General features: G+C 41.6%; 1 protein-coding gene across 4 annotated transcripts in view; it reads left to right on the top strand.

Moving 5' to 3' along the window:
- RECK (reversion inducing cysteine rich protein with kazal motifs) overlaps window positions 1-24,372 on the top strand; it is a 143,352-nt gene that overhangs the window by 35,880 nt on the left and 83,100 nt on the right. For 2 of the 4 annotated variants that reach the window (XR_006288804.1, XM_037889848.2), the window contains exons 5-6: window positions 3,607-3,692; window positions 13,451-13,498. Coding sequence is in view for 1 of the 4 variants with exons in the window: in XM_037889848.2 (XP_037745776.1) it covers window positions 3,607-3,692; window positions 13,451-13,498 (134 nt within the window). In the remaining 3 variants the exon portion in view is untranslated. Of the gene's footprint in view, window positions 1-3,606; window positions 3,693-13,450; window positions 13,499-14,655; window positions 16,973-24,372 lie in introns of those variants that run through there. The other 2 variants (XM_043540341.1, XM_037889850.2) reach the window with 2 other exon arrangements.

Here is a 24,372-nt window from a genome sequence, read left to right as displayed (position 1 = left end):
GTTTGCACCAAATGAACACACATGCCACCTGCCTGCAAGGCAGGTTATCGTACATGCTGCATTCAGTACACTAAACTGGATAGTCCCCAGTTTGTTGCTGGAATGCTGGCTGCATTATTTTTACTCTTCTTTGTTTTTTTTTGGGGGGGGGGGGATGATTGGCCTAAAATTTTAGCGTATGTTTGTTAGGTGTTTCTGCCTCTCTCACACCCTCTCTAAACTCCTCTGTTTGCTGCTCCTGTTCGCTGGCTCCTCTGATTAACAGTTGGCTCCTATACAAACTCTTTATATATTTTCAAAAGCACCTAAGTCCCATTGACTCTCATCTACATGCTCAATGTTTCTGGGAGCATTCTGCATGACCAATTTTCATGAAATCCCTAGGGAAGCCCCTTGAGATTAAAAACCTGGATCTGTTACTTCAGGTAACAGTTACTTCACTGCCACTTGAATCACTATCTTCATTATCAATGTTTTATCTATCAGAGTAGCCTTTTTAATCGCCATCACTTGTCCAGATGGATTGTCTGAACTAGTTTCATTGTATGTGTAATCATAATACAATAATTCCCCCCCTTGATAAAAATGGTCCTTTGGCCTTTAGGAAGGTAACTAAAAAGTACACATGCAAACCAAGATAAAAGCAGGTATTTAAATGAAGGTTTTCTATTGGCACATTTAAATCATGATTAAAATCAGTTATTTAAATTGCTTTGACTTAAATCAATCCACTCTGCTTCTTAACTGCCTTTTAATGTGATATAACAGCTAGAAACAAGAAAGAGAACCAGCACCATGTAACTAGTCAGCTGTCCGTGGACCACTGGTCCAGAGACCATAGTTTAGGAACCATTTATGTAATGTGTGTTCTTTTATACTACCCTAATCTCTACTATTTGAGCACCTCACAAAAAATATTAGAAGTACATGCTCCAAACTGCTGTGAACAGAAGTTACAACTCCATTAATGTGTGTTCAGATTGCCTTAGTCACAAAATCAGTTTGTGTGCCGTTGTAAGCATAACTCAATACAATTTTATTTAGATGTGGCAGCAGATGTAGCACACGATCACCTGATTGTTTTGAGATACCCCTGAGAGAGGACCACATGCAATAAAACTTACACCATAGCAAGGCTCTTGTGGCATCTTTAACTTGGCATGTATCCGTAGCTGCTTTGTGTGTTCTACCTTGAACTTTAATATAGGATTACTTCATTGTTTTACCATAATGTGATCTAAGTGGCTCTACACCTGAAACACTCAAACTCCTTCTACTGCAAAATTTAGTTGCCTAATTACTCAGTTTTTCATGCCAGTGTAGTATACCCCTGCTGTTGTAAAAGTGGATTGGTCTTAGTGTGGTCTGTGTGGCATAGCCAGTTCATTGCAACAGAGATTTCAGCCCCCTGGAAGTTTTGTTCTGATTGATCAGTAGTAAGGCTATGTTTTAGTCATGGGTGCTTTTAGTAAAACTCATGGACAGGTCACTGGCAGTAAACAAAAATTCACGGCCCATGACCTGTCCATGACTTTTACTATATACTCCTGACTAAAACTTGGGGGGGAATCGGGGGGCGACCTGGGGGACACCATGGGTGCTGGAGAGGTGGCCCAGGAGGTGCTGCGGATGCTCGGAAGGGGGGGGGCGGCCTGAGGGGGCGCCACAGGTGCTCCGGGGGAGGAGGGGGGGTTGACGGGGATGGGGTAGGCACCCTACCTGGCTCCTGGGAAACAGCGACCTCCAGCTCCTAGCTCTACGTGCTGCCTCCGCTCCACCCCAAGCCCCAGTTCTGTAGCTCCCATTGGCTGGGAACCTCTGTGCCCCAGCCCCGAGTGCCCCCCCCCAACTCCTACTGCTGAGGGTGCAGGGGCTGAGATTGCCCCAGCAGTGGCCAGTGCGCCTGGCTTGGGGGCTACCTGAGCTGCTCAGACAGCCCCCGTGCCAGGCACACTAGTTGCTACAGAAGTCACGAAGGTCACAGAAAGTCACAGAATCCATGACCTCTGTGACAAACACGGAGCTTTAATCAGTAGCCATTCATTTTGTCTCACTGTTTAAATCTTACAGATTTCTTTTCTTTATCTCACTTTTTTCAATTGATATTTTTTAATGAAGTTTTCAGTGAAACTGTCAGTATCATGGATTTATTCTTAAGATGACTGTTTCCATAGCTCCACATTCCTGAAGATTGTTCATGCAAAAGTTCCGCAGAAACAACTGCTATATAATATTAAATACTAAAATAGCATGTAGCAGGCAGCTAACCCTGTGATTAACTGTGGATGGGTGTTTTCCCCGTGTGACTTTCCCATGAACTGGTTGTCTGTCTAAATGAGAATCCATTTTATTTGTTCTTACAGTTTTGAATTATGGCACACAATGTCATACTTCCTTAATAAAATAATTGGTCTATATTGGTGAAATGTGTCTCTTTAATAGCTCTAGATATTCAGTACAGACTATTAGAGTGTGGCGGGGGCTTCCATGCAGATGGATCTTAAAGCAATCAACATCCCTACACATGTTGTGTGAAATGGCGAGTGAGGGAACTAAGAGAGGGAGAAAATGAAAAGGCAGCTGAGGGAATGGAGAGAAAAAGCAACACTTTAAAAACTGTTAATCTCTCCCCAGAATGCCAAACTGCCTTATCTGTCATAGTTTGTGGACCTCCAGCCATTTTAAAATCTGTTGTAAATTGAAATGGCAGTCAAGACTATAGGAATGGAAGAAGATTACCAAGGAATCTTTTAAAAGATATATGTGCATATTAGGGCTTTTTATTAGTCTATTGTTTTCTCTTCTACTTCTACTAGCAACTTGTTTCCTAGAGGAAGGCTATAATGCATGAATATCCTGAAACTTGTTTTAATTTTTTTCTAAGAAATTCATGATAGCAGATTTTAGGACTCTGTATCAGGATCCGGGGCTCATATGATCTGTACCGCTACAGCTCCACCATCTCCCCTCCACCCAAAAAGTAGCTGCAGCCGAGGCAGTCCTTTGCTATAGTGTTTGGCTTTGTTGGACAAAACCATGAATGATAAACTGCATGGGGAGAGAGGGGAAGAGATAAATTGTGTAAATTAGAAAAGAGAATTGTTGTATTAAGATATTTTGTGGGGAACAGTGAGAGAAGAAAGAAACAGAAAAAAATGGGGTTGGGGAGAAATATACAGAATATGGTGTGGGAAGAGCAGTTATATAAGGGGTATGTGGTGGGGCAAAAAGAAAATATGAGACTGTTACTGACATAATTCAGGAAGAGATGCATCAAAATCTATTGTGGAAAAGGAGCGAGAGAGAGAGAGAGAGGAGTGAAGCCAGGAAGGGACTGACGGTTTAACAAAGGCAAGAGAAATGTAATAGGTTACATTCCTTTTTAATTTAAATAATTGATTGAAAATATACTATTAAATAAAGCCTACAGTAAACTGCACACATCTGATTTCGATAACATATAGGAGACATGGCCTTAAAAGAAAAGAGGAATGTTTATTTTTTAGTTATTTTCCCTCTTAGCTCCTTTGGCTTAGTCCTATAGTTGGGTATTTTTGTCATAGCCGCCTGTATTACTATAATATTTGCTGTCATTTTATTTTGAAGGTGTTTTGAAAAAGTCTGATGGTTGGGTTGGCTTAGGTTGCTGTGAACTAGCTATTGTTGTGGAATGTCGACAAGCATGTAAACAGGTGAGGTTTTCTAATTTTCTTCCGTGATCAGTATTAAACATAATAGAACACTACAGTTTGTGAACAGTAATATGGCAAGTTAAATTCATTTATTACATCTACACCTTTACACTTCATTTAATTTTGGGGACAATATTCTGCAATTACTTTTAGAACTATGAAATAGGTCAAGAAATCATTTTCTGTGTACACCTATGATGTATACCATCGTGTTCTTGGTTAACTGAAGCTCTGCCTTTTTTTTTTAAGCCTAAATTGAACTGCAACAAATCTTTTGAGGTATTTTTTGGGGAGGGGGAGGGAGGAGGAAGTGCTGAGGGGGACCTAAACCAGTTTTAGTTCTCTTCTTGGAAATTAACAGGCCAAAATTTAGACTTATAGCTCTTCAGTCTAAAAGTGTTCAGGATAACAATAGGGTGACCTTTGGAGGAGAAAGGGAATGCAGGAAGAAGAAAACCTAAATATTAGTAAAACAAGTAAAATAAATTAGGAAAGAAAACATTTATATGATCTTGAATCTTTCTAAGTATCTTTTCCTTTTAATTATGTTGGAAGAGTTATACTGGATCTGTGGCTGAGGACTTCCAGAGCTGGAATAGGGACTATTAGCAGACCCCGGGGAGAGCATTTCCAGAGAAGTAGTTACCTTGCAGGAGTATGGGTAGTGAGGCATGACGAGGGGTCATGGTTGTGGGGGCAGAGAATGGAGTCTGGTAGGGAACACGTAGGAGGTTTACTAGCTAAGGCAATGGTAAAGTGTAGCTTGTATCTTTTGTTCTGATGCCCTTCAGAAATCCTCAAGCCACTGGAGCTAAATTGGCTTAAGATGGTGCAAATGTGGTTGCAGAGCAAAACTTAGATGGGTAAAGCCATATGTAGTGTGGATGCATGGTATCATTTGTTCTTAAAGCGATTCAGCATAACTGACTGAAGCACAGATCATTATAGTGTAAACAAGTTCTTCATGATACTGAAAGAGCCTTCTTAGCTTATGGTGCTTAATTAATATGATGTTTATATTACATGATTCTGGAAGCTCCGTGGTCACTTTCCCCACATCCTCCCTAAATAATGTGCTATCTCTATGGGGAGCTGAAACCAGCTTAAACAGCAAAAGTCTGTGTGACTGCTGGAAACTCTGTATGACAAAGGAATGCAGCATTTTACTTGAGGTCACCAAGCCTCCCAGATCTTCGTGCTTCTGCTCAAGTTTATCCACAATAGCCTTGGATGGTCAAAAGTCAGCTGTGCAGTCAGTTTGAGACAATTCTTTCATCTTGTGAACTTTGGGCAAGACTACAATATGTCAAATACTTTTACAGTTAGAGAACAAAACCAGCTTATATAATGCTTCAAAGCATTAAATATGGTATGTGTCTACTCTAGGGATTGAAAAGAGTAAGAATGCATTGTAAGAACTCATTAACATATTAAGGAATATAAAACCAGGGACTACATAACTCTTGTTCAGATGTAGTTAAAGCAAGCACAGATTTGGGCTTTAGGATAAATGATCTTTTGAGGTCCATTGTCCTATAGAGAGGGCAGTCAATGAATATAGGTGGTCCAATGCTCCTGATTAACTGTCCTTTCTATTTCAGGTCTGGTCTCACTCCTACCCTGACACTTTTTCCTTAGATTAAACCCTCTTTATGGTTGCTGGCGTTTAGGTAACTCAGTAAAGAAACTCTACTTTGAGTCAGTAACAAACTATGTTACCCTGAATGGTGCTTAGAGACGTCTATAATCTTCTTTTGGGTGCATCTCAGAACTAACTCCCTGACCAGGTGTAGTCATGGAAGATCCAATTACATTTTTAAAAAATAATTGTATTAGACTGGTACTGTGACAAAATTTCAACTGAGGTAACTTATTTCTGCCTCCTTTAAGTAAATTAACTTTACAGAAAGATTAAATTGATTGATGTAACCATTTTTTACCCCAAATATCCAATTTTCTTTTTCAAGTAGTGTCCCTATGGGCGTTTCACTTCAGGTGCGCATGTACCTCTGAAATGCTTCATAGGAGATTTCTAGCTAGGAGTGCTCATTAGGCCCACGAATGCGCCCTATGCCTTCTTGTGGCAGACACCAAGGCTATATAGGATGCGTGGGCAAACCACCCTCAGTGCCTTCTCTACTGCCTTGGCCCGGGAAAACTGGCATGATCCAACCTAGAGCGTACTCTGCCTTCCTATTCACTTTTTTTCTATTAAAGTTAGTTAGTTTAGAGGAGTTGTTAGTGTTTGTACAGTTAATTAGTTTTAGGTGAGAGGACTGTTTTTTGTTTTGTTTTGTTTTGTTTTGTTTTTTTTTACTCTTTTTTCCCCCCCTGGGAGACTGTCTTCTCTTGGTGGGATACCTGATTTGCCAGACTTCAAATATTCCCTCTCCTGCTGGGAGGCTACACTGGTGAGTGACAGATACCTGAAGTGTGTCTGTTGCCTGGGGAGTCCCATATCTCCCAGAAGTGCTCCTTTTGTTTAGCCCTTAAGTCCAGGGCTAGGAAGAACAGGGACATAAAGCTCAGATTGTTGGCGATGGAACATTCCCTGCAACCTCTCAGCCAGGTCAAGAGACCCCCAGCCCCCTCCTTTGTACATTTGTCCCCAGACAGATACAGTGTCATGTCAACCTTGGGGCATGCTTCTCCTAAGAAAGGGAAGATTTTAGAACACTCTGGGAAGAATCCCAAAAAGAGGAGCATGGACTCCATATCTAAGGAGCCGGCTCCAAAAAAGACCAGGTCCCCACTGAAGTTCTCAGAGGGTACTGTGGAGGCCAAGGACTCTTTCTCCAGTACCGGCAGGCCTGTGGGGCTCCGAAGCTTCAAGAAGAGGAAACACTGCTCGGAGAGGGTGCCTGAACCCTCCATTAGTAAGAAGAAACACACGGTACTATCTCAGCTCTGCCATTGACACTGAAGCACTCAGCTCAGACATTGGTGCTGTTGTGGGCCTTAACCCAGTCATTGGTACTGTTGCAAGGAGCTCAGTGGGGGGTGACTGTACAAGCAATACCCTTGATATCAAGCAAGTATCTACATCTGACAGAGCCTGTGGTATGCTCATTGTTGCTGGTACCGTTGGCTCCAACCATGGTGACCTTGGCTACAATGTCAGTACTGGTGTCCTTTCTGGTACCACAAGAGTTACAATACTCGAGTGATCTATCTGTGCTGAATGAGCCGGCGTCCTGTTGCTGTCAGGTACCAAGCATCTCAGGCCACTCTGTGGCGCAGGACTCTCCTCCATTCTCATTGGCTACCCCCCACCCCCATTGGAGGACAGGAAGTTGGTCTCTTTGATTTCTGTTAGAGGTTCTCCTACATACCCCTTTTGAGAATCTGCTCTCATGCAGGGAGGACTTTGCCGCACATCAATCACGGTGGAACCAACCCTATCTGCCACTCTCATAATGGCCGTATTGGGCCCTATGGGCTGTTTATCAGCAACCATTCAGTAAACCACCAGTACCATCTCTTAGGGAAATTGGGGATCCAAATCCTTTCTGTATCCTTACAAAGCAGGAGGAGACCTTTCAGGGGTGAATTCCTCATCTGCCCTAGCCTCCAGCTCCTCAAAGTGCCATTGTCATTGCTGGATGAGGTGCTCATGCCTCTCTCTCCTTCCATTGCCAGCGACTTCAGACAATTCCAGGAGCTCATTAGAATGGTAGTGGACATTCTGTACATCCCTCTGGAGGAGGTCAAAGACCAGCAGCACAGACTGCTTGATATTTTGCAGTTGGCAACCACTTGCAGAGTGGCACTACGTATTAATGAGGCTCTCTTGGATCTGGCTAAGACTGTATGGCAGATGTCCGCCACTGTTCCACCAGTGTGCAAAAGGATGGACAACGTGCCGCCTTGAGGACTTTGACTTTTGTTTTCCCATTCCCCACCTAACTCCCTCAGGATGGATGCTGTGAATGAACGGAGTAGTCAGCATTTTTGGAGGGCTACCCTCTATCATAAGGATCAGAAGCGATGGAACCTCTTTGAGCAAAAGTCTTAGTCCTCTGCAACCTTGCATTTCAAGCTCTTGAACTATCAAGTGATCATCGCCAAATGTAACTTTACTAATTACAACATGCCAACATTTTTATGGCTGACTGAAAACAACGCTTCCTCAGCTCTCGTCCCCCAAGGCCCCTACGCTATTTGCGCTACATTGATGACATCTTCATCATCTGGACCCATGGAAAAGAAGCCCTTGAGGAATTCCACCATGATTTCAACAATTTCCATCCCACCATCAACCTCAGCCTGGACCAGTCCACACAAGAAATCTACTTCCTGGACACTACAGTGCTAATAAGCAATGGTCATATAAACACCACCCTATACCGGAAACCTACTGACCGCTGTACTTACCTACATGCCTCCAGCTTTCATCCAGACCACATGACATGATCCATTGTCTACAGCCAAGCTTTAAGATGCAACTGCATTTGCTCCAATCCTTCAGACAGAGACAAACACCTACAAGAGCTCTATCAAGCGTTCTTAAAACTACAATGCCCACCTGCTGAAGTGAAAAAATAGATTGACGGAGCCAGAAGAATACCCAGAAGACACCTACTACAGGACAGGCCCAACAAAGAAAGTAACAGAACGCCACTAGCTGTCACCTTCAGCCCCCCAACTAAAACCTCTCCAGCGCATCATTAAGGATCTACAACCTATCCTGAAGGACAATCCCTCACTATCACAAATCTTGGGAGACAGACCAGTATTCGCTTACAGACAGCCTCCCAACCTGAAGCAAATACTCACCAGCAACCACACACCACACAACATAACCAGTAACCCAGGAACCTATCCTTGCAGCAAAGCCAGTTGCCAACTGTGTCCACATATCTATTCAAGGGACACCATCATAGGACTGAATCACAGCAGCCACACCATCAAAGACTCGTTCACCTGCACATCTACCAATCTAATATGCCATCATGTGCCAGCAATGCCCCTCTGCCATGTACATTGGCCAAACCGGACAGTCTCTGCACAAAAGAATATATGGACACAAATCAGATGTCAAGAATTATAACATTCAAAAACCAGTTGGAGAACACTTCAATCTCCCTGGACACTCAATAATAGACTTAAAAGTGGCAATTCAACAAAAAACCTTCAAAAACCTGACTCCAACAAGAAACTGCAGAACTGGAATTAATTTGCAAACTGGACACCATTAAATTAGGCTTGAATAAAGACTGGGAGTGGATGGGTCATTACACAAAGTGTAAACTATTTCCCCTTGCTAATTTTTCCCCTACTGTTACTCACACCCTCTTGTCAACTGTTTGAAATGGGCCATCCTGATTATCACTACAAAAGTTTTTTTTCCTCCTGCTAATAATAGCCCACCTTAATTGATTGGTCTTGTTAAAGTGGTAGGGCAACACCCATTTTTTCATTATGTGTGTGTGTGTATATATGTGTGTGTATGTATATATATAATCTTCTTATCGTATTTTCCCCTGCATGCATCTGATGAAGTGGGCTTTAGCCCACAAAAGCTTGTGCTCAAATAAATCTGTTAGTCTCTAAGGTGCCACAAGTACTTCTCATTCTTTTTGCTGATACAGACTAACACGGCTACCACTCTGAAACCTGTCAACATGCTCACAGCCTTTATTGAACATGTGCCACATGACTGCAAGGAACAATTCCTGTCTGTTTGTTGCAGAGGGTCAGCTGTTGGCCAGAACTGCTCTCCAAGTGTCCTTAGATGCTATGGCCACTGCTGCCAGGTCCATCTCTATGGCGGTGGTTATGCACAGGGTGTCCTGGCTCCAGCTTTAGGGGTTTCCAAGAGAGGTCCAAAACATGGTAAAGGACTTATCCTTTGATGGTTACAAAACTCTTCTCCGAGACCATGGATGACTCTGTGCACATGCTTAAGGACACCAGGGCTACCCTACGGTCCTTTGGAATTTATACATATGAGCAAGAAGTGTTTTAGTAGCTCAGAGAATGCCCAGAGATCATGCCGTGCTCAGTTCTTGGGGTACCAAAGAACTGCTGAACCCCCCAGAAAGAGACACAAGTTTCTGAGAACATGCCACTGGAGAACAAATAGAAGAATTCGAGCAATACGTCTATTTGGGCCAAGAAATTAACATGCGCTACGATCAGGAAGGTGAACTTTCCTAAAGAAAGAGGTTGGCGCGCATTCAGTTCTATCAAGGATGTCCCCCAAAGAAAAATCAACAAGGCAACATGCGCCAACCTCTTCAACTCAACAGCACTGCCAGCAACGTTGTACAGCAGCAAAACATGGGCGCTGATGAAGATAGAGGGGCCAACAACCGTCTGTCATGGAGAGGGAGATGGAAAGAAGAATTCTGAGGATTTCGGTTCGTGACAGAGTCCCAAATGAAGTGATCAGACAGCAGAGTGGAGTGCAGGACGTCATTGCTGGAAGCAGGTACAGTAAAATGCGATGGGCTGGGCGTATAGCGAGGCTCACTGACAATCAATGGATTGCAGCTGTCGCTGCGTGGTACCCATGGGAACTGAAACAACCACTTGGTTGATCTCCAAAGAGATGGGAAAATTTATTCATGAAAAGACATGGCAGCACATGGAGAAGGAAGGCCAGGATAAGAGAAGAATGGAAGACGTGTTGTGTTGTGATCGGCGTAATCTATATGAGGGCTGAAGAACCGATCGATCAAGATGATGAAAGACATTTCAACTGGTAAGAACGTCAGGGTAGGGGCGTTCCCCATTGGCTCTACTAGGCTCTTTGGGCTTGGTTTCTTCTTGACTTGGTCAGGGGTGGGATGAAATGTTGGACTCTCCCAAATGCCACCAACTTGTGTTGCAACATAAATGGCTCACAATAAATTGTGTAGATCTGTGATGTCCTCCCCCCCCCCTTCTTACATGAAGAATCAAGTAACTTAAATGTCACAATTAGCTATCGTTGTTCAGCTTAGTTAATATCTTAATAAAATGAGTTCACAGGTCTAAGAGCTATAGTTCCAGGCTCACTTCAGACTCAGGTAGACATCTCTGTGCTTGATTACTTGCTTTTATTTTTTTAATGAATGCTATGATTCTGAAGAACAATGTAGTAGCTTTAGAGAGATGTAGGTACAGCATATTGGCACAAATTGGCTGTTTCTAAGCCTTGCTATGGATAGTTGGAATCCTAAAGATGCCAGCATCCCACTGACCTATTAAACTTTTCTTTGGATCCCTTCCAAAATATTGATGAGTCTTTGATCTGAAGTTACCATATCTAAATGTGCCAATGACAACCCTAGAAGCAATAAGTGGAATTAGTTACAGAATGCTTTTCAGTTTTTTAATAGAAAAAATGGCACTAAAATGTATATAAACATCTGCAAAGTCCAGTATACATAGCCATTGGTCGTCTTCTGTGAAAGGCATGATTGTTCCCCCTTTTTTTTTTAAATAAAATGGTAGTTCTGTTTTTTATGTAAAATTCTGTTTTTGGTCAGTCACAATTTTTGTTTGTTTCCTTCTGTTTTCAGAAGTGAAGGAAACCTCTCTCTAAATAGAAAGCAGTGACAAGCTCAAGAGGGACTGTGGCTTGTGCTTCATTTTCACAGACTTTGGGATTTTGAGAGGCTCTGGCTGGTGTTTTTGCTTTTTTGATCACTGCTTTTTTTCTCTGTTTAGTGAACAATATTGCTTACTATCTGCACCATCGTAGTGTCTTATCTATATTATTTTCCATAACCACTTTTCCATTTATTTGTTTGAGAGATTCATTTTCCAGAATATGCATTTAAATTGTAATGCTCATATTTTATCTAACTGCCAAGTAGTCTGAGAAAATATTTGGGTTTGACTCCAGTACTGCTTGCTTTTACATTAGATTTTAAGAGCTGAGATTTTGTTGCCAGCATTCAAAAGGAAATTCTGTGAGGAGGCATAAGACCAAGCTCAGCGTTGGTACAAGAGAGCACAGCTTCTGTTGACTCCTACAGGATTTTCTGTTGCTTAAATCAGTGGTCTCCAAACTTTTTTGATCGCGCATCCCTATCAGTAAAAATGTTGAGCACGCACCCCCAATATATGTATATTTATGTATAAATTATATACATATACTACTGTACTAATATATTGTGTAAATTATAAAACATACACAAAAAATAGAAATTAAAAAACGATGAGATAAACAATATTTTTTAAAAAATTTATTTTATTAACGGTACAAAAAACCTTTTTGCTCTCACTAACAAAATTTATTATTAATAATATTTTAGTGAGAGCAATGTAATTGAATATGCTTTATTATTTTTGAAAATCTTGGTTTAACACTTTGTGATACAGCGGGCGCTCAGGGTGGGGTGTGGGGTCTGGGAGGGAGTTAGGGTGCGGGAGGGCGCTAATGGTGGGGTGTGGGTTCTGGGAGGGAGTTAGGGTGCGGGAGGGCGCTAATGGCGGGGTGTGGGAGGGAGTTAGGGTGCGGGAGGGCGCTCAGGGCTGGGGCAGGCAGGAGGTGCAGAGCACTTACCTGGGGCAGCTCCTGTTTGGTGCAGGGGGCTCTGCGCAGCACCACCCCCATGGCCACGATTCTGGAAGCCGCGATTCTGGGAGCTGCCCCCGGCCAGGCAGGGCCACCCAGAACGCAGGGGCTTTAGGGGCTTCAGGTCCCTGGGCTGCAGCTCTAAAGCCCCTTTTGTAATGCGGCCCTGAGAGCACGGGCCGCGGTGCGGGCAGCGGCGCATCCAGCGGCTGGAGAGAAGCGGCGCTTCAAAGCGCCGCTTCTCTCTGGCAGGCTTTGAAGGGGAAAGTGCCGCTTCTTTCCGGCAGCTGGCTGCATGGCTGCCCCTGCTCTTCCAGGGGCCAGAGGACTCAGGGCTGCCCCCCCCTTCCCCCCCCCCCTCCAGCGGTGCTCCTCCTGCCCTTTTGCTCCGGCGGCGCGCCTCCTGCTGCACCCCCCAATTGATCGTCTTGCGCACCCCCCTTTGGAGACCACTGGCTTAAATAAAAGTCAGGTCAGGTCAGTAGTAGTACAAAGACTGTAATCACAAGGGCTAATAGCAAAATAAGTGTATTCTTGAATCTTGCAACATACTCTCATTTCACAGTACTTTCCATACTATATTTCAAAGAGCATTATCACAAGTGCAGAAGTCCTTCCTTTGCTTTAAATTACTGGGGAAAGCAACTGAAGCAAAGATTGCTGAGATTTCAAGATGGATAATTGAAATGTTTATCATTACTGATACAGCAGTAATAGGTGTGTGAAATGCTTTGCAGAACAAGTAAAATACAAGGGCAATATCCTCAAGAGATTAGTTTAATTATCAATGATACCAAGAGTCATTTGTAGTAAAAGGGATGTAGCGGTGTGATTGGTGGGGAAAGAGGAAAGTGGTGTTAAGAATTTGTTTTTAGTGCACACATGTTGGTCTGTATGGGCTTTTCCCTTTGCTAAAAATTGTGGTTTATCTTTTTTAGAACTAACGGGAAAAAAAAAACTTGAGATAAATGCAAATTCGGATGCTTCTCATGGTATTTTTGTTTTTGTGACCAATTTGGTAGATAAATACATGGTTTGATTTTGAATAAAATGTGAAAGTTGCCCATCACGTTGTCCCAGAACCATAAAACCTTTAATAATTCTTTTTCTCTAGAAGAAACTGTGCAAGTGAGTGAAGTTCCCAGTTTTTATCTAAATATACTTTTACTATATTTTGTTCTTTGCTGCATGATTTCATTATTGATTAGTTTGTGCTATATGTTAATGAAGAAATCTAATTATCTTTCAGGCTTCTTCAAAAAATGACATTTTGAAAGTGTGCAGAAAAGAATATGAGGTATACATATTTTAAATTACAAAATTAAAGTGTTCTGTCTCATTATACTTTGTAGAATGTATACAGCATATGTGTTCTACAAGAACTTGTCTTCACTTTTATTCCTAAATGTACTATTTGCCATTTAAAATAAAACCTCTGTTGTATTTGTATTTTTACAAACACCACACAGTTATTGCTCAAGTTTGTAAAAATATTTGACTAATTTTTATGGCTCAAAAGAAAACCCTTTTTCTTAGCAAAAATGAAGGTTCTAAAATAATTCTATAATTCTAATTGCATATGAGGTTTTTTTATTCAGAGTAAATGAGCATTTCTTTTATAACAAATATTTTAACTTCAAAATATAGGCTTTTATTTAAAAAAGGAGATACCTTTTAGAGGTGTTTATATATAATATGAAGTTTTTCAGTGATTTTAATAACTACACTGCTACTGTAGACATCAGCAATAATCTTAAAGCCTTTTTAATGTTAAAAGTTCTGTCCTTAAGGTAAGAAATGATGATGCTTTCAGAATTTCTCTTTAGTATTCGTGCCTTTCAACACCTGAAAATTTGAGAAAGCTATTGCTTACCTCTCCTGTTTGGAAGAAAAGTGATCAAGCTATGATTATCTTTCTTTACTTTCACTCCAGTTTCCAAATTAAAATCCAAGTCCACCCCCACCCCCAATTATAGAGTCCTACATAAATTAGGTTCATATAGTAACCTTTCGTAATCAACAGTGTATAATCTTGTACAATTCTCTTTTCTTTGTTTCTTTTCTAATTAGGGAATAAATGTAATGTTTTGCCCATTCTGCAGAAGACCTTATTAAATTAAACACAACTTTGCTTCATTTCTTTTGTCAAAGAAATGTTAGGGAAAAAATCTTTTTCTCCAGTTCTTTACTACTGGGATTATCATAGTCTGAATTCTCTTGAACAAGAATCTTTATTTTAAGCATCTCTTTCTCCTCTACTGCTGTTTATACTATGCTTTTCACATCTGCAACCTTTTCCTCTGTTATGCTGGTGTGTTTCCTTTTCTTTTCTGGATTTCTGTATTGCTATAGGAGGTTGGCCAATATGTGTTGATGGAGAACGGAAGAGGAAATGTAAAAGGTAAGAGAGGCTTAAAAATGACAACAAGCTGGTAACCGAACACCCTGCTCTTTACTGAGAATGTTTACTTTGCCCATTTCTTCTTCTTTGCACTGTTTGTGGCTGGAATTATACAAAATGGTTTCTCTATTTTATCCTAGATTGATCTCTCTTCATTTGGACAGAAAATATTCTTTTTGACTATTTGCACAACTTTTAACTGAACAACTTATAAATAAAGAGGAGAGAAAGGACAGGATCTTAAATGTTGAAAGGGGAGATCAATTGGACAGGGTGGAAAAAGAGCAAATATACCTAAGTTAAATAATAGGTGGTAGAAATAATGGACTAGTGATAATATATTGTGGATTGAAATGAAGAACCTGGAATGATGGATCTTCAGTAATTACTGATTTTGTCACCTTTTTTTGGACAACCTGTAATGATTAATTTATATCTAAATTCAGACCTACTGGTACTAATGGGTTAGATTTATTTTATTTATTGTGAAAATTGCTTCCTTGGTTATACCAAATACAAGGAAGCTTTGCAAAAGGGAAGGGCGAGATGTTCCACAAACTATTTGATCTTCTGAAAGTAGGTGCACTGTCTCCTATAGTTTGGAGGCATTTCCCCTCGTATTGGTTTTGTGTATTAAATCAGATGGAAAAGCAACAGAATAGTTGATAAGAGTGGCTGGTCAAAACCTCAAATCATTGTGTGATCTGAAACAGAATCCATATGGCACATGATGAATGTGTGTGACTGGCATGTATCAGTACATCTGAGTCTGTTTTATACATGTGATATGTTGATGGTATATCTTTAATGCAAAGGCAAATTAGAATTAATTTTCTAGCCTTGACTTTCTATTTCATCTCTCCTGCTCTCAGCTTCCTTTCTTGTGGTGTGTTTGTTTATATATAATCACACACTCACGAGTGCTATGTACCTAAGTACAAATCATATAAAAGCTAGGTAACTTAAATAAAAGAGCCTGAAATGCAATTAATTCCTTCTTTTCAAATTTTCATAGCTTGTTATTACATAATACTGGTATATATGGATCTGCCCAAGAACTTTTATAAGATGCCTCTTAGATACAGTCAGATGAGCTGCGCTAGTGTTTTTTAGCAATCAGCAGAGGCTTGAGGCTAAGGGAACATCTGCGTCTGAGTTTCCTTTCAGCCTACCACCAGCGCAATAAGTGTGAAGCGTGAGGTAAGACCACAAAGATGGAGCATAATGTATAGGGAAGAAATATGAGGGGGGCACATGAAATGAGGTTGCCAAAGAGGCCATTTTCTATAAGTTGGTGTCACAATAGATTCACTTTGTCACCAAAGTGACACTTTTCTCAGAGCTTATTGGAGACACTTTTCCCTCAATAAATGTTGTTGGATCAGTGTCACTTTAAATGTGTGTGAATCATATGTAAGTCTTGGTTGGTATATTTGCACCTATTGTGCAATTTGTGAATTTTGTAAGTGTGGGTTTATAAATGATTTTTGTTGACTGCTTTGAAAATGTAAAGCACCTATTCTTTAGCTACTAAATATTTATTATTTTGTTCAGGTAACATTATATTAATACATTTTTAAAAGTTTAACAGTGCTATCCAAATATTTATAAAATGCAGCTGAAGTACACTTTCTTTCACTGGGGGTTTTTTCAACTCTTTTTTTTTTTTTTTTTTTTGTGGTCCTTTTTCTCTCTGCTCCTTTTCAGCAGCTTTTTCTTGTCTTCCTTTCATCCTCTTTCTATATGTGTATATCTCTTCTTTTTCCTTCTTCACTTCTTCCAGCTCTCTACTATCCTGTTCATCTCCTTCCAAAAAGGTAGGTAAAAGACAAGTAAGAGGTGGGATACAGGGGAGGGAAACTGCATGTGAGTTTTTATTATTAAGATGTGCGTAGAGTTGAGGTTTACTGTGTTGAAAATATGACAAAGTAGGATATAATGCCTGAAATAATAGACTGGGAGGGCGTAATTGCCTACTTGAGGTCACTTTTTGTGTTGAAGGGGCAGCACTGTAACTTCCCTTTATACACTACAAATGTCAGTCCTACACACTGCAGACTATGCTTTTCCCTACACATTAAGAACTCCGGGTGGTTTTTTTTTGTTTTTTGTTTTTTTTTAATCCTGCTAAATGCAGTGCACTTTTCGTAAGTCTTGGCTGAAGTTTCTCTTAATTTAGTTCACTGTGTCTTGTAGACATCGACCAATAATAATATAACTCTGGTAGCAATAGCAGCAGCCATCTTTGATAAATGTAAGTGGAAATGTTCCTTAGTTTTTAGTTTCTGTTCCTCGCATTCACTGTAAAAATTATTTTTTGCACAGAACAATATTGGGCACTCCTCCTGGTGCTCCTGGGACAGTTAAAAGGTATTTTTATTTACTTTAATTTTTGCAACATTTTATTTCTTTTTGTGTAGCTTTTTCATGTTTCCTACATTAATTAAAACCTTTTAAAAAGCAGCGCAAGAGCATGTGCTTCAAATGCTGTGCTCTGTATGGGGAAAAATGTCTCAAACATACCTTTTTACACTCAGTGAATAGCAGCTTCAAAGTTACTTTTTGTTCTAGATCTTAGGATAATGGAATTCTGCTTTAGTCAATGGCTGAGAAATCCGTAAATATTGCTAGTAACTTCCTGTAAAAAATGCAGCCTGAAACTTTTGGTTCTCATCTGATCTCCTCTGCGTGCTCCCACTCTTGAGATGTTCATGATCTAAAAGCGGCTATCATTGGGGCTATGCACATGCCTTCTCCTGTATCCAAATGTTCAGTGTAAGGGCACATATGTCACTATGTCCCCAAATGTCCTGAGTTCCTCTGTCACCAACATAGACTTCGTAAACATCATTATTCTCAACAGAACATTGGCTCAAATTTTCTTGTTTTCATTGCTAGATTTACTTATCAGAGTAGTGTATTTATTACATCTAGAATTGTCGAGCAAAAAAAAAGCGTTAGTTAGAATTATTACAGCTTGTACCATTGCAAGGTTCCATTTGGTACTGGTATCATCCTCAGCTCCATACTGGGTCTGTGTTACCAGGACACTAACCAGCCCAATTTACTTGTCAATTTGATTGCTTTTGGTTCTGACTCCAAGTCATGGCTAATTCTGTTAGCCTTAATATATGAATAAATTGACTGTGGGTCCTGACCCTGGAAAACTCATACTCGTTTCACAGGGCTGACATGGTCAAGGCTGAAAGGAAGTGTGATTTCAAGTGGTGGCCTTCCTGTAATGTAAAAATACCCTTTACAGACCAGCAAGCTTGTTGCTTTAAGCAGCGGGCAATCACTGAAGTGTAATGTTTGGTTTCTGCCAGTTTTTCTCTTTAGGCCAGATGTAAAAAGGAGTGTTGGCTAAGGCTGTTTCTCATGGAGGTGGTTCTAAAGCATGGCTGGTATAGTGAATCCATCTTTTGGATTCAAGACTTGGTCAGTTTGATGTGCCCCAAGAAATCTTCCTGATCTCATGGTTCTTTTAAGGTGTTCTGTGTCCTAGGGCTTGGTCCACACGTTTACTTTTTGCATACTGGAACATTAAGAACAGTGTCAGAAGTTTTAAAAATAGAGATATCAGTCAACCATCTCTCTTGAACACCTCACTTGGATTTCCATCTACAAATCTCATAGGTCCAGGGACAGTATATCATTGGATCTAAAGGCTGCAGCTGAGGGTGACTCCCTAATCCTGTGCTAGAGGATCAAACAGTTGCTGTTGTCTTGGCCTTCCTAGTTCTGACTAGACCCCGGTATTGGCTCAGTTTCTTTGGTCTGAGGAGCAACCTTCACTACCACTTCTTAGGAGATAGTGATGCATCTCTTCTGACTCCAGGTAATCTGGTTTCCCCTATCACTGCACTTCATTCTTCTTCTATAGGGAGGATGTTACTCCCATTTCAGAGGGTTTGGATTTGAGAGCTTTTCTGAATGGTCTTCTGCTTCCTCTGGAATGGAGTCTGATCAGAGAATCCCCAGAGTGAAGATTCTAGAGAGATGTTCGATCTTTTTTCTTTTGTTGGTTCCAGATCTTCTTTCCATTCTGAAGTTTCTTGATGAATTCCTCTGTGGGCTTTGCTTATACCCTAAGACCAGGTGGCTTTTGGCCAAATGGGTAAAGTGACCAATATGTCAATGGCTTCCTTTCTTTCCTCTGTCCCAAAAAGGCCATCGGAGAAATATGATCCCCTTTGCTCTCAGCAGGGAAGTACAGAATTTGTCCCTGTCTCACCAGCAAATCGTCTCCATCGCCTCTAGCTGGTATGGTTAGCATATACTGTCGAAGACTGCTATTAATGGTAATGAAGAGCAGGTGCATGATGAGCCTTCAGAGTTTCCTGAAGCTGTCCAAACAATTTCTACATTTACTGATGGTAGTATCATTGTAGCTTCAGTATCCTGCTCAGATTAGCAACAATTCAAAGAGCTTTTGGGTCCTCTAAATCTAGTATTTTCATTAATAGAGGAAAAGGCTCATAAATTGTCTGACATACCCCTAAAGCATGCGACTGTTCTTGGCCTTTGAATGTTCATAGCAACCAGAGTGAACATAAATGTATTGAAGCTAAGTGGTCAGTATGCTTATCTCTGAGATCCTTTGTTTCTGGAAGTGGGTGAATGATGTTTTAATTCACTGGCTATTGAAGCAGGGACTTTGAAGATGAATCTTCTAACCACCAGGCTGTAGAGTTATTCTCTCTGTCTCAGGCCCAATGACTGTATAAAATACGTGAATAAAGTGGAACTGCCTCAACAGGAGAGATTGAGATAGACCTGCCCCACAATATCTCATAGCCCAGAGATTGGGGCACTCTTCTGTGAAGTGGGAGACACCCCTGTTTAAATACCTTCTCCACATCAGGCAGAGTGGGGAATTGAACCTGGGTCTCCCACATCCCGTGGGAGTATCCTAACCCTTAGGGAAGTGGTTAGGGTTCTCCCATGGGATGTGGGAGACCCAGGTTCAATTTTCCACTCTGCCTGATGTGAAAAAGGGACAAGGTAGAGGAAAAGAAGCTTGCATCCAACTGTGATGATGGGAGACCATGGATCTGAGTGTGAAGGATAAAACGTGTTTTTCTGGCTGCCCTTCATCTTGTGGAGAATCATGATTTATTTGCAGATGACTTGAGACATGGGCAAGAAGATCAGTAAAGGAAGGAATCTGTAGCCAGAACTGTCCCCCCCAAAATGGTGATACCATAATTTGCACAGAGACAGTTCTGTTTTCTCTCCCATTCAAGAGTAGAAAATCATCCACTCAGTGACGGATACTTTTCTGTTAGATTAGAGTTAGCACTTCCTTCAGGCTTTTCATTCTCTCTGTCGTCTTCATAATGTAATCAAGAAGATGGGACACATGGTATATGTAAATTTTATATTTCTGAGGTAAGCTACCAATTTTCATGTTTTGCTTTTCTAGCCGTGTCAATGGAACCACAGTTCACTCTGCCTATTTCATTTGGCTCTTATTTCAGATTAAGGATCAGATCCTTAATTGAAACCCTATCCACCGACCTCACTCCTTCTGCCAAAAGCAGCATGGTTAATTTAAACAATAAATGCTCACCAGAAGTGGAAAAATTTCTATTCAAATTTTTATAAAAGCTCTAGGAGAGACCTGTTCCTTGAAATGGAGACAATCTTTGGTGCAAATTTAAGACAATTAAAGCTTTCTGTCTACCTTGCTTCTTAATAGTTTGATATGAAAGGTGACCTGGTTAGTTTTAGCAAGCCTGGGAAGGCTTTGGTCACTACCAAGACACATCTACTAGTTTATGTATTGTGATCATTTAACTTTCCAGGGCTCTTGGTCTTCATTCTTTCTTCCATTAAAAGATAGGTGTTGTAAAGAACCTGTGGGGTTGGAAACAAGCCTCCCTTTTGTCCTGTCAAAATTGAAGTTCAGATTATTTGGGTTCTCTATACAGTCTATTTCTGAAAGTATTTTGTATTGTTATTTTACATCATCTGGGAAAGTGAATAAGCACTAGGCCAGAGGCGGGCAAAGTTTTTGGCCTGAACGCCGCATCAGATTTCTGAAATTGTACGGAGGGCCAGTTAGGGGTGGCTGTGCCTCCCCAAACAGCCAGGCATGGCCTGGCCCCTGCCCCCTATCCAACCCCCCCCCGCTTCTTGCCCCCTGATGGCCCCCCGGGGACCCCTGCCTCATCCACCCCACCTGCTCTCAGTTCCCTGACCGCCCCCGGAACCCCTGCCCCTAACTGCCCCCTCGCCACCCCATCCAACCCCCACCTCTCCTTCCTGACTACCCGCCCCCGGGACCCCTGCTCCATCCAACCACCCTTTCTGCCTGACCGCCCCGGACCCTCTGCCCCTAACTGCCCCTACCGCCCCATCCAACCCCCCCCCCCGACTGCCTCCCTCCCGGGACCCCTGCCCCATCCACCCCCCATGCTCCCTGTCCTCTGACTGCCCCCAGAACCCCCACTCCTGACTGCCCCCCTGGGACCCCTGCCCCCATTCAACCCCCCTGTTCCCTGCCCTCTGACTGCCCCGACCGCCCCCCAAACTCCCCTGCCCTCTATCCAACGTCCCCCCCCCCGCTCCCTGCCCCCTTACCAAGCTGCCTGGAGCATTGGTGGCTGACAGCGCGGCTACACCAGGACAAGCAGCTGTGCTGCGCAGCACAGAGCACCGGGTCAGGCCGGGCTCTGCAGCCACGCCACCCAGAGGATTACGCCGGTGGCGTGGCGAGTTAAGGCTGAGGGGGAACAGCAGGGGAGGGGCTGGGGGCGAGCCTCCCGGGCCAGGAGCTCAGGGGCAGGGCAGGACGGTCCCGCGGACTGTAGTTTGCCCACCTCTGCTCTAGGCTTTGGTGGCTGATCCTCTTTTTCCTGTACTCCATAAGGTTTAAGTGGTCTTACACCCACATCTGAAATTCTTGGTGAAGATAGTCACTAAATCCCACTAAACCCAGTACATTTACCTCCTGGCTTTCTTCTTTAACCTCACAATTTACCAACTAATTTAGAGATTGAGAAGGCTTTGGTTAGTAATTTGATAGAACGAAATGGTACTACAAGTTTTATAGAGTATATGTAGTTGGGAATATGCCTAAATGGAAATTATTTAAATTGGTTTAGTCTCTACAGTCAAACTGGTTATGACCTAGCTGGTGTTTGCACAGTAAGAGCTCATTTCACCAGCTAACTATATCCACATATGGTAAACATAATACAGATGCCATGATGGTCAGTGGGGAATCTAATGCAGGACTGTAAGCACCAACCACCACATGCACTTCCCATTTGCACTGTAAGAGTAATTCCATTAGCTGTCATTCTTCATTCAAGATGCAGGTTATTCAACAATTAAAAAAAAATTGTATTCAGCACTGCAAATGCAGAAGCTTCTCTTCTGATACTGAAGGTTCCTTATGTAGACAGTGTGTTTGACATCCTAATTAGGCCGTTGCCTGCAGCTGATGAGCTCCAAAAAGAGCGAAACCAGTAGGTCCTGCAGTACGGTCCAAAAGAACTTCAAAGATCTTCTGATACCACAGAGAAATCTGAAAAATATATCTGGAGAATAAACTCCGTTTGTCTTTTCAATTATTTGTTTAACTAACTGTTATTACTTGAGGCATTTTTTGTTACTAATTTAGCCTAGCTAGCATAAAGTGGCATGTATGGCAAATCTTATTCCTCCCTGGAAGTCATTATGCTATATTGGTGATATCTTAATTGTTTTTGGAAAATACTGTATTACAAATGGAGGATTGCAACTTCACATACAGAAGAAGCAGCCAGAATAGATTCCTTTAAAACAGAGATCATACTTTCTGTGATGATGTTGTTATAAATTTATATTTTGCAATCTTTGATCATTTAATGTAAAATGAGGATTTTGAAAATGGAGCACCAGATGTGCTTTTCTTTTTCCTTTCTCTATGAAATTGTTTTTTAGCCTCATTTTCCTATCTGACAGGTGATTTTGCTCTTCATATTCCTTTTTCTGCTCACCTTTTTTGTCGTCTTCTTTCCCTTCCTCCCCCTCCCCCAATATCTCTGTTTTGTGACTGCAGCTTTTTGATCACTTGATACCTTACTTGTGACTAGTTAAGGCGACTGTGCCTCTAGGTATAAAATCATGGTTAGTAGCCCTTTTAAGACAAACTACAATTAAAGGCATGGTCAGCTTAATTTACAAATTATACAGTTCAGTTTATGACCATATAGCAGTTTTTAGAATCATAGCAATGTTAGGGCTGGAAGAGACTTAATCATGTCATCTAGTCAAATCCAAAGCACCGAGACAGGATTAAGACTACCTAAACCATCTCGGATAGGTGTTTGTCTAACCTGTTATTAAAAATCTCCAGTAACAGGGATTCCACAACCTCCCTAGATAACCAGTTCCAGTGCTTAATTATCCTTATAGCTAGACAGTTTTTTCCTACCATCCAACCTAAATCATCCTAGCTGCAAACTAAGTTGATTACCTCTTGTCCTACCCTGGGTGTACATTCAGAACAATTGATCACTGTCTTCTTTATATATTTGAAGACTGGTATCGTGTTCCCCCCTCAGCCTGGTTTTCTCTAGAATGCCATCCTAACCATGTTTGTATAGCTGCATTCTATCATGTTGCCTAACTGTATCAGTGCCTTCTGGGAAACTGGCTAACCCTCAGCAGCACAGAGCTGCACCATGTGGGGTGATGCACTCTGAGATGCTCTACTATCCAGAAAGTGGAATGGAAGGAGGACTGGCCCACTTGGTACACAGACATGATTAAGGGATCCCGTCCGTCTTGCAAAATGAGAGTGGTGGGGGGGGGAATGGTGTGCTGAACCAATTTCATGAAGATAACCATATTCCAGTGCAGGTCTCTTGCTGAGGAGAAAAGCTGGTAGCTGTCATGGTTACTCAGAAAAAATGTTATTGCCTTCTGTGTGATCAGAAGACACTGTCTGAGAAAACCACCCCATTAACTGAGTACAAATGGTTAAATGTTACTGTGTGGACCAGGCCTAAAAGTTGTAAAGGTCCTGTTCTCATTACAGTTTTTAAATGAGTTTGCAACTAAACGTTGTTTGTGTCTACACACAACATGGTCACTATTCAGTTAGTAACTATGGCTGCTAATAATGTTGCATCCTTGCCAGCAGCCTACTTGTCGCATGGTTGTCTTACTGTATTCCATTTGTAACATTGTTGCTTTATTATATGGACAGAATCTGCTAATAGTGCTTACATGACTGGTTTGTTGATCCTTCTGCCCTCCTGCTCCCTGTACAACCAGACATCACAGAGTTTACTACCTTTGTGTATATTTTCTGGGCACGCTCCCCTTTGGGTACTATTGAATAGCTGCCCAGATTTTCCCAGTATACATTGATACAAAGATGATAAGGCAGCTTATTTGGTGTAGATGCAAAAACATAGCTGACAGATGGTTGTGTTGTAGAAAAAAAGCTGATGTGTGGGTATGATTAAAACATTTATTGTAATCAGTTCAGATGATTATGACAAAATGGTTACAAAACATAATTATACTTATAGAATGGATGTGCACTAATATGGGATCTGAGTTACCCAGGAAAGAATTTTCTGTAGTATCTGGCTGGTGAATCTTGCCCATATGCTCAGGGTTTAGCTGATGGCCATATTTGGGGTCGGGAAGGAATTTTCCTCCAGGGCAGATTGGAAGAGGCCCTGGAGGTTTTTCGCCTTCCTCCGTAGCATGGGGCACGGGTCACTTGCTGGAGGACTCTCTGCTCCTTGAAGTTTTTAAACCATGAT

Source organism: Chelonia mydas, chromosome 2 (assembly GCF_015237465.2).
Source record: "Chelonia mydas isolate rCheMyd1 chromosome 2, rCheMyd1.pri.v2, whole genome shotgun sequence".
Classification (NCBI taxonomy): Eukaryota; Metazoa; Chordata; order Testudines; family Cheloniidae; genus Chelonia; species Chelonia mydas.
The sequence above is the reverse complement of the archived record's forward strand: the minus strand, read 5'-3'. Positions and strand labels throughout refer to the sequence as shown.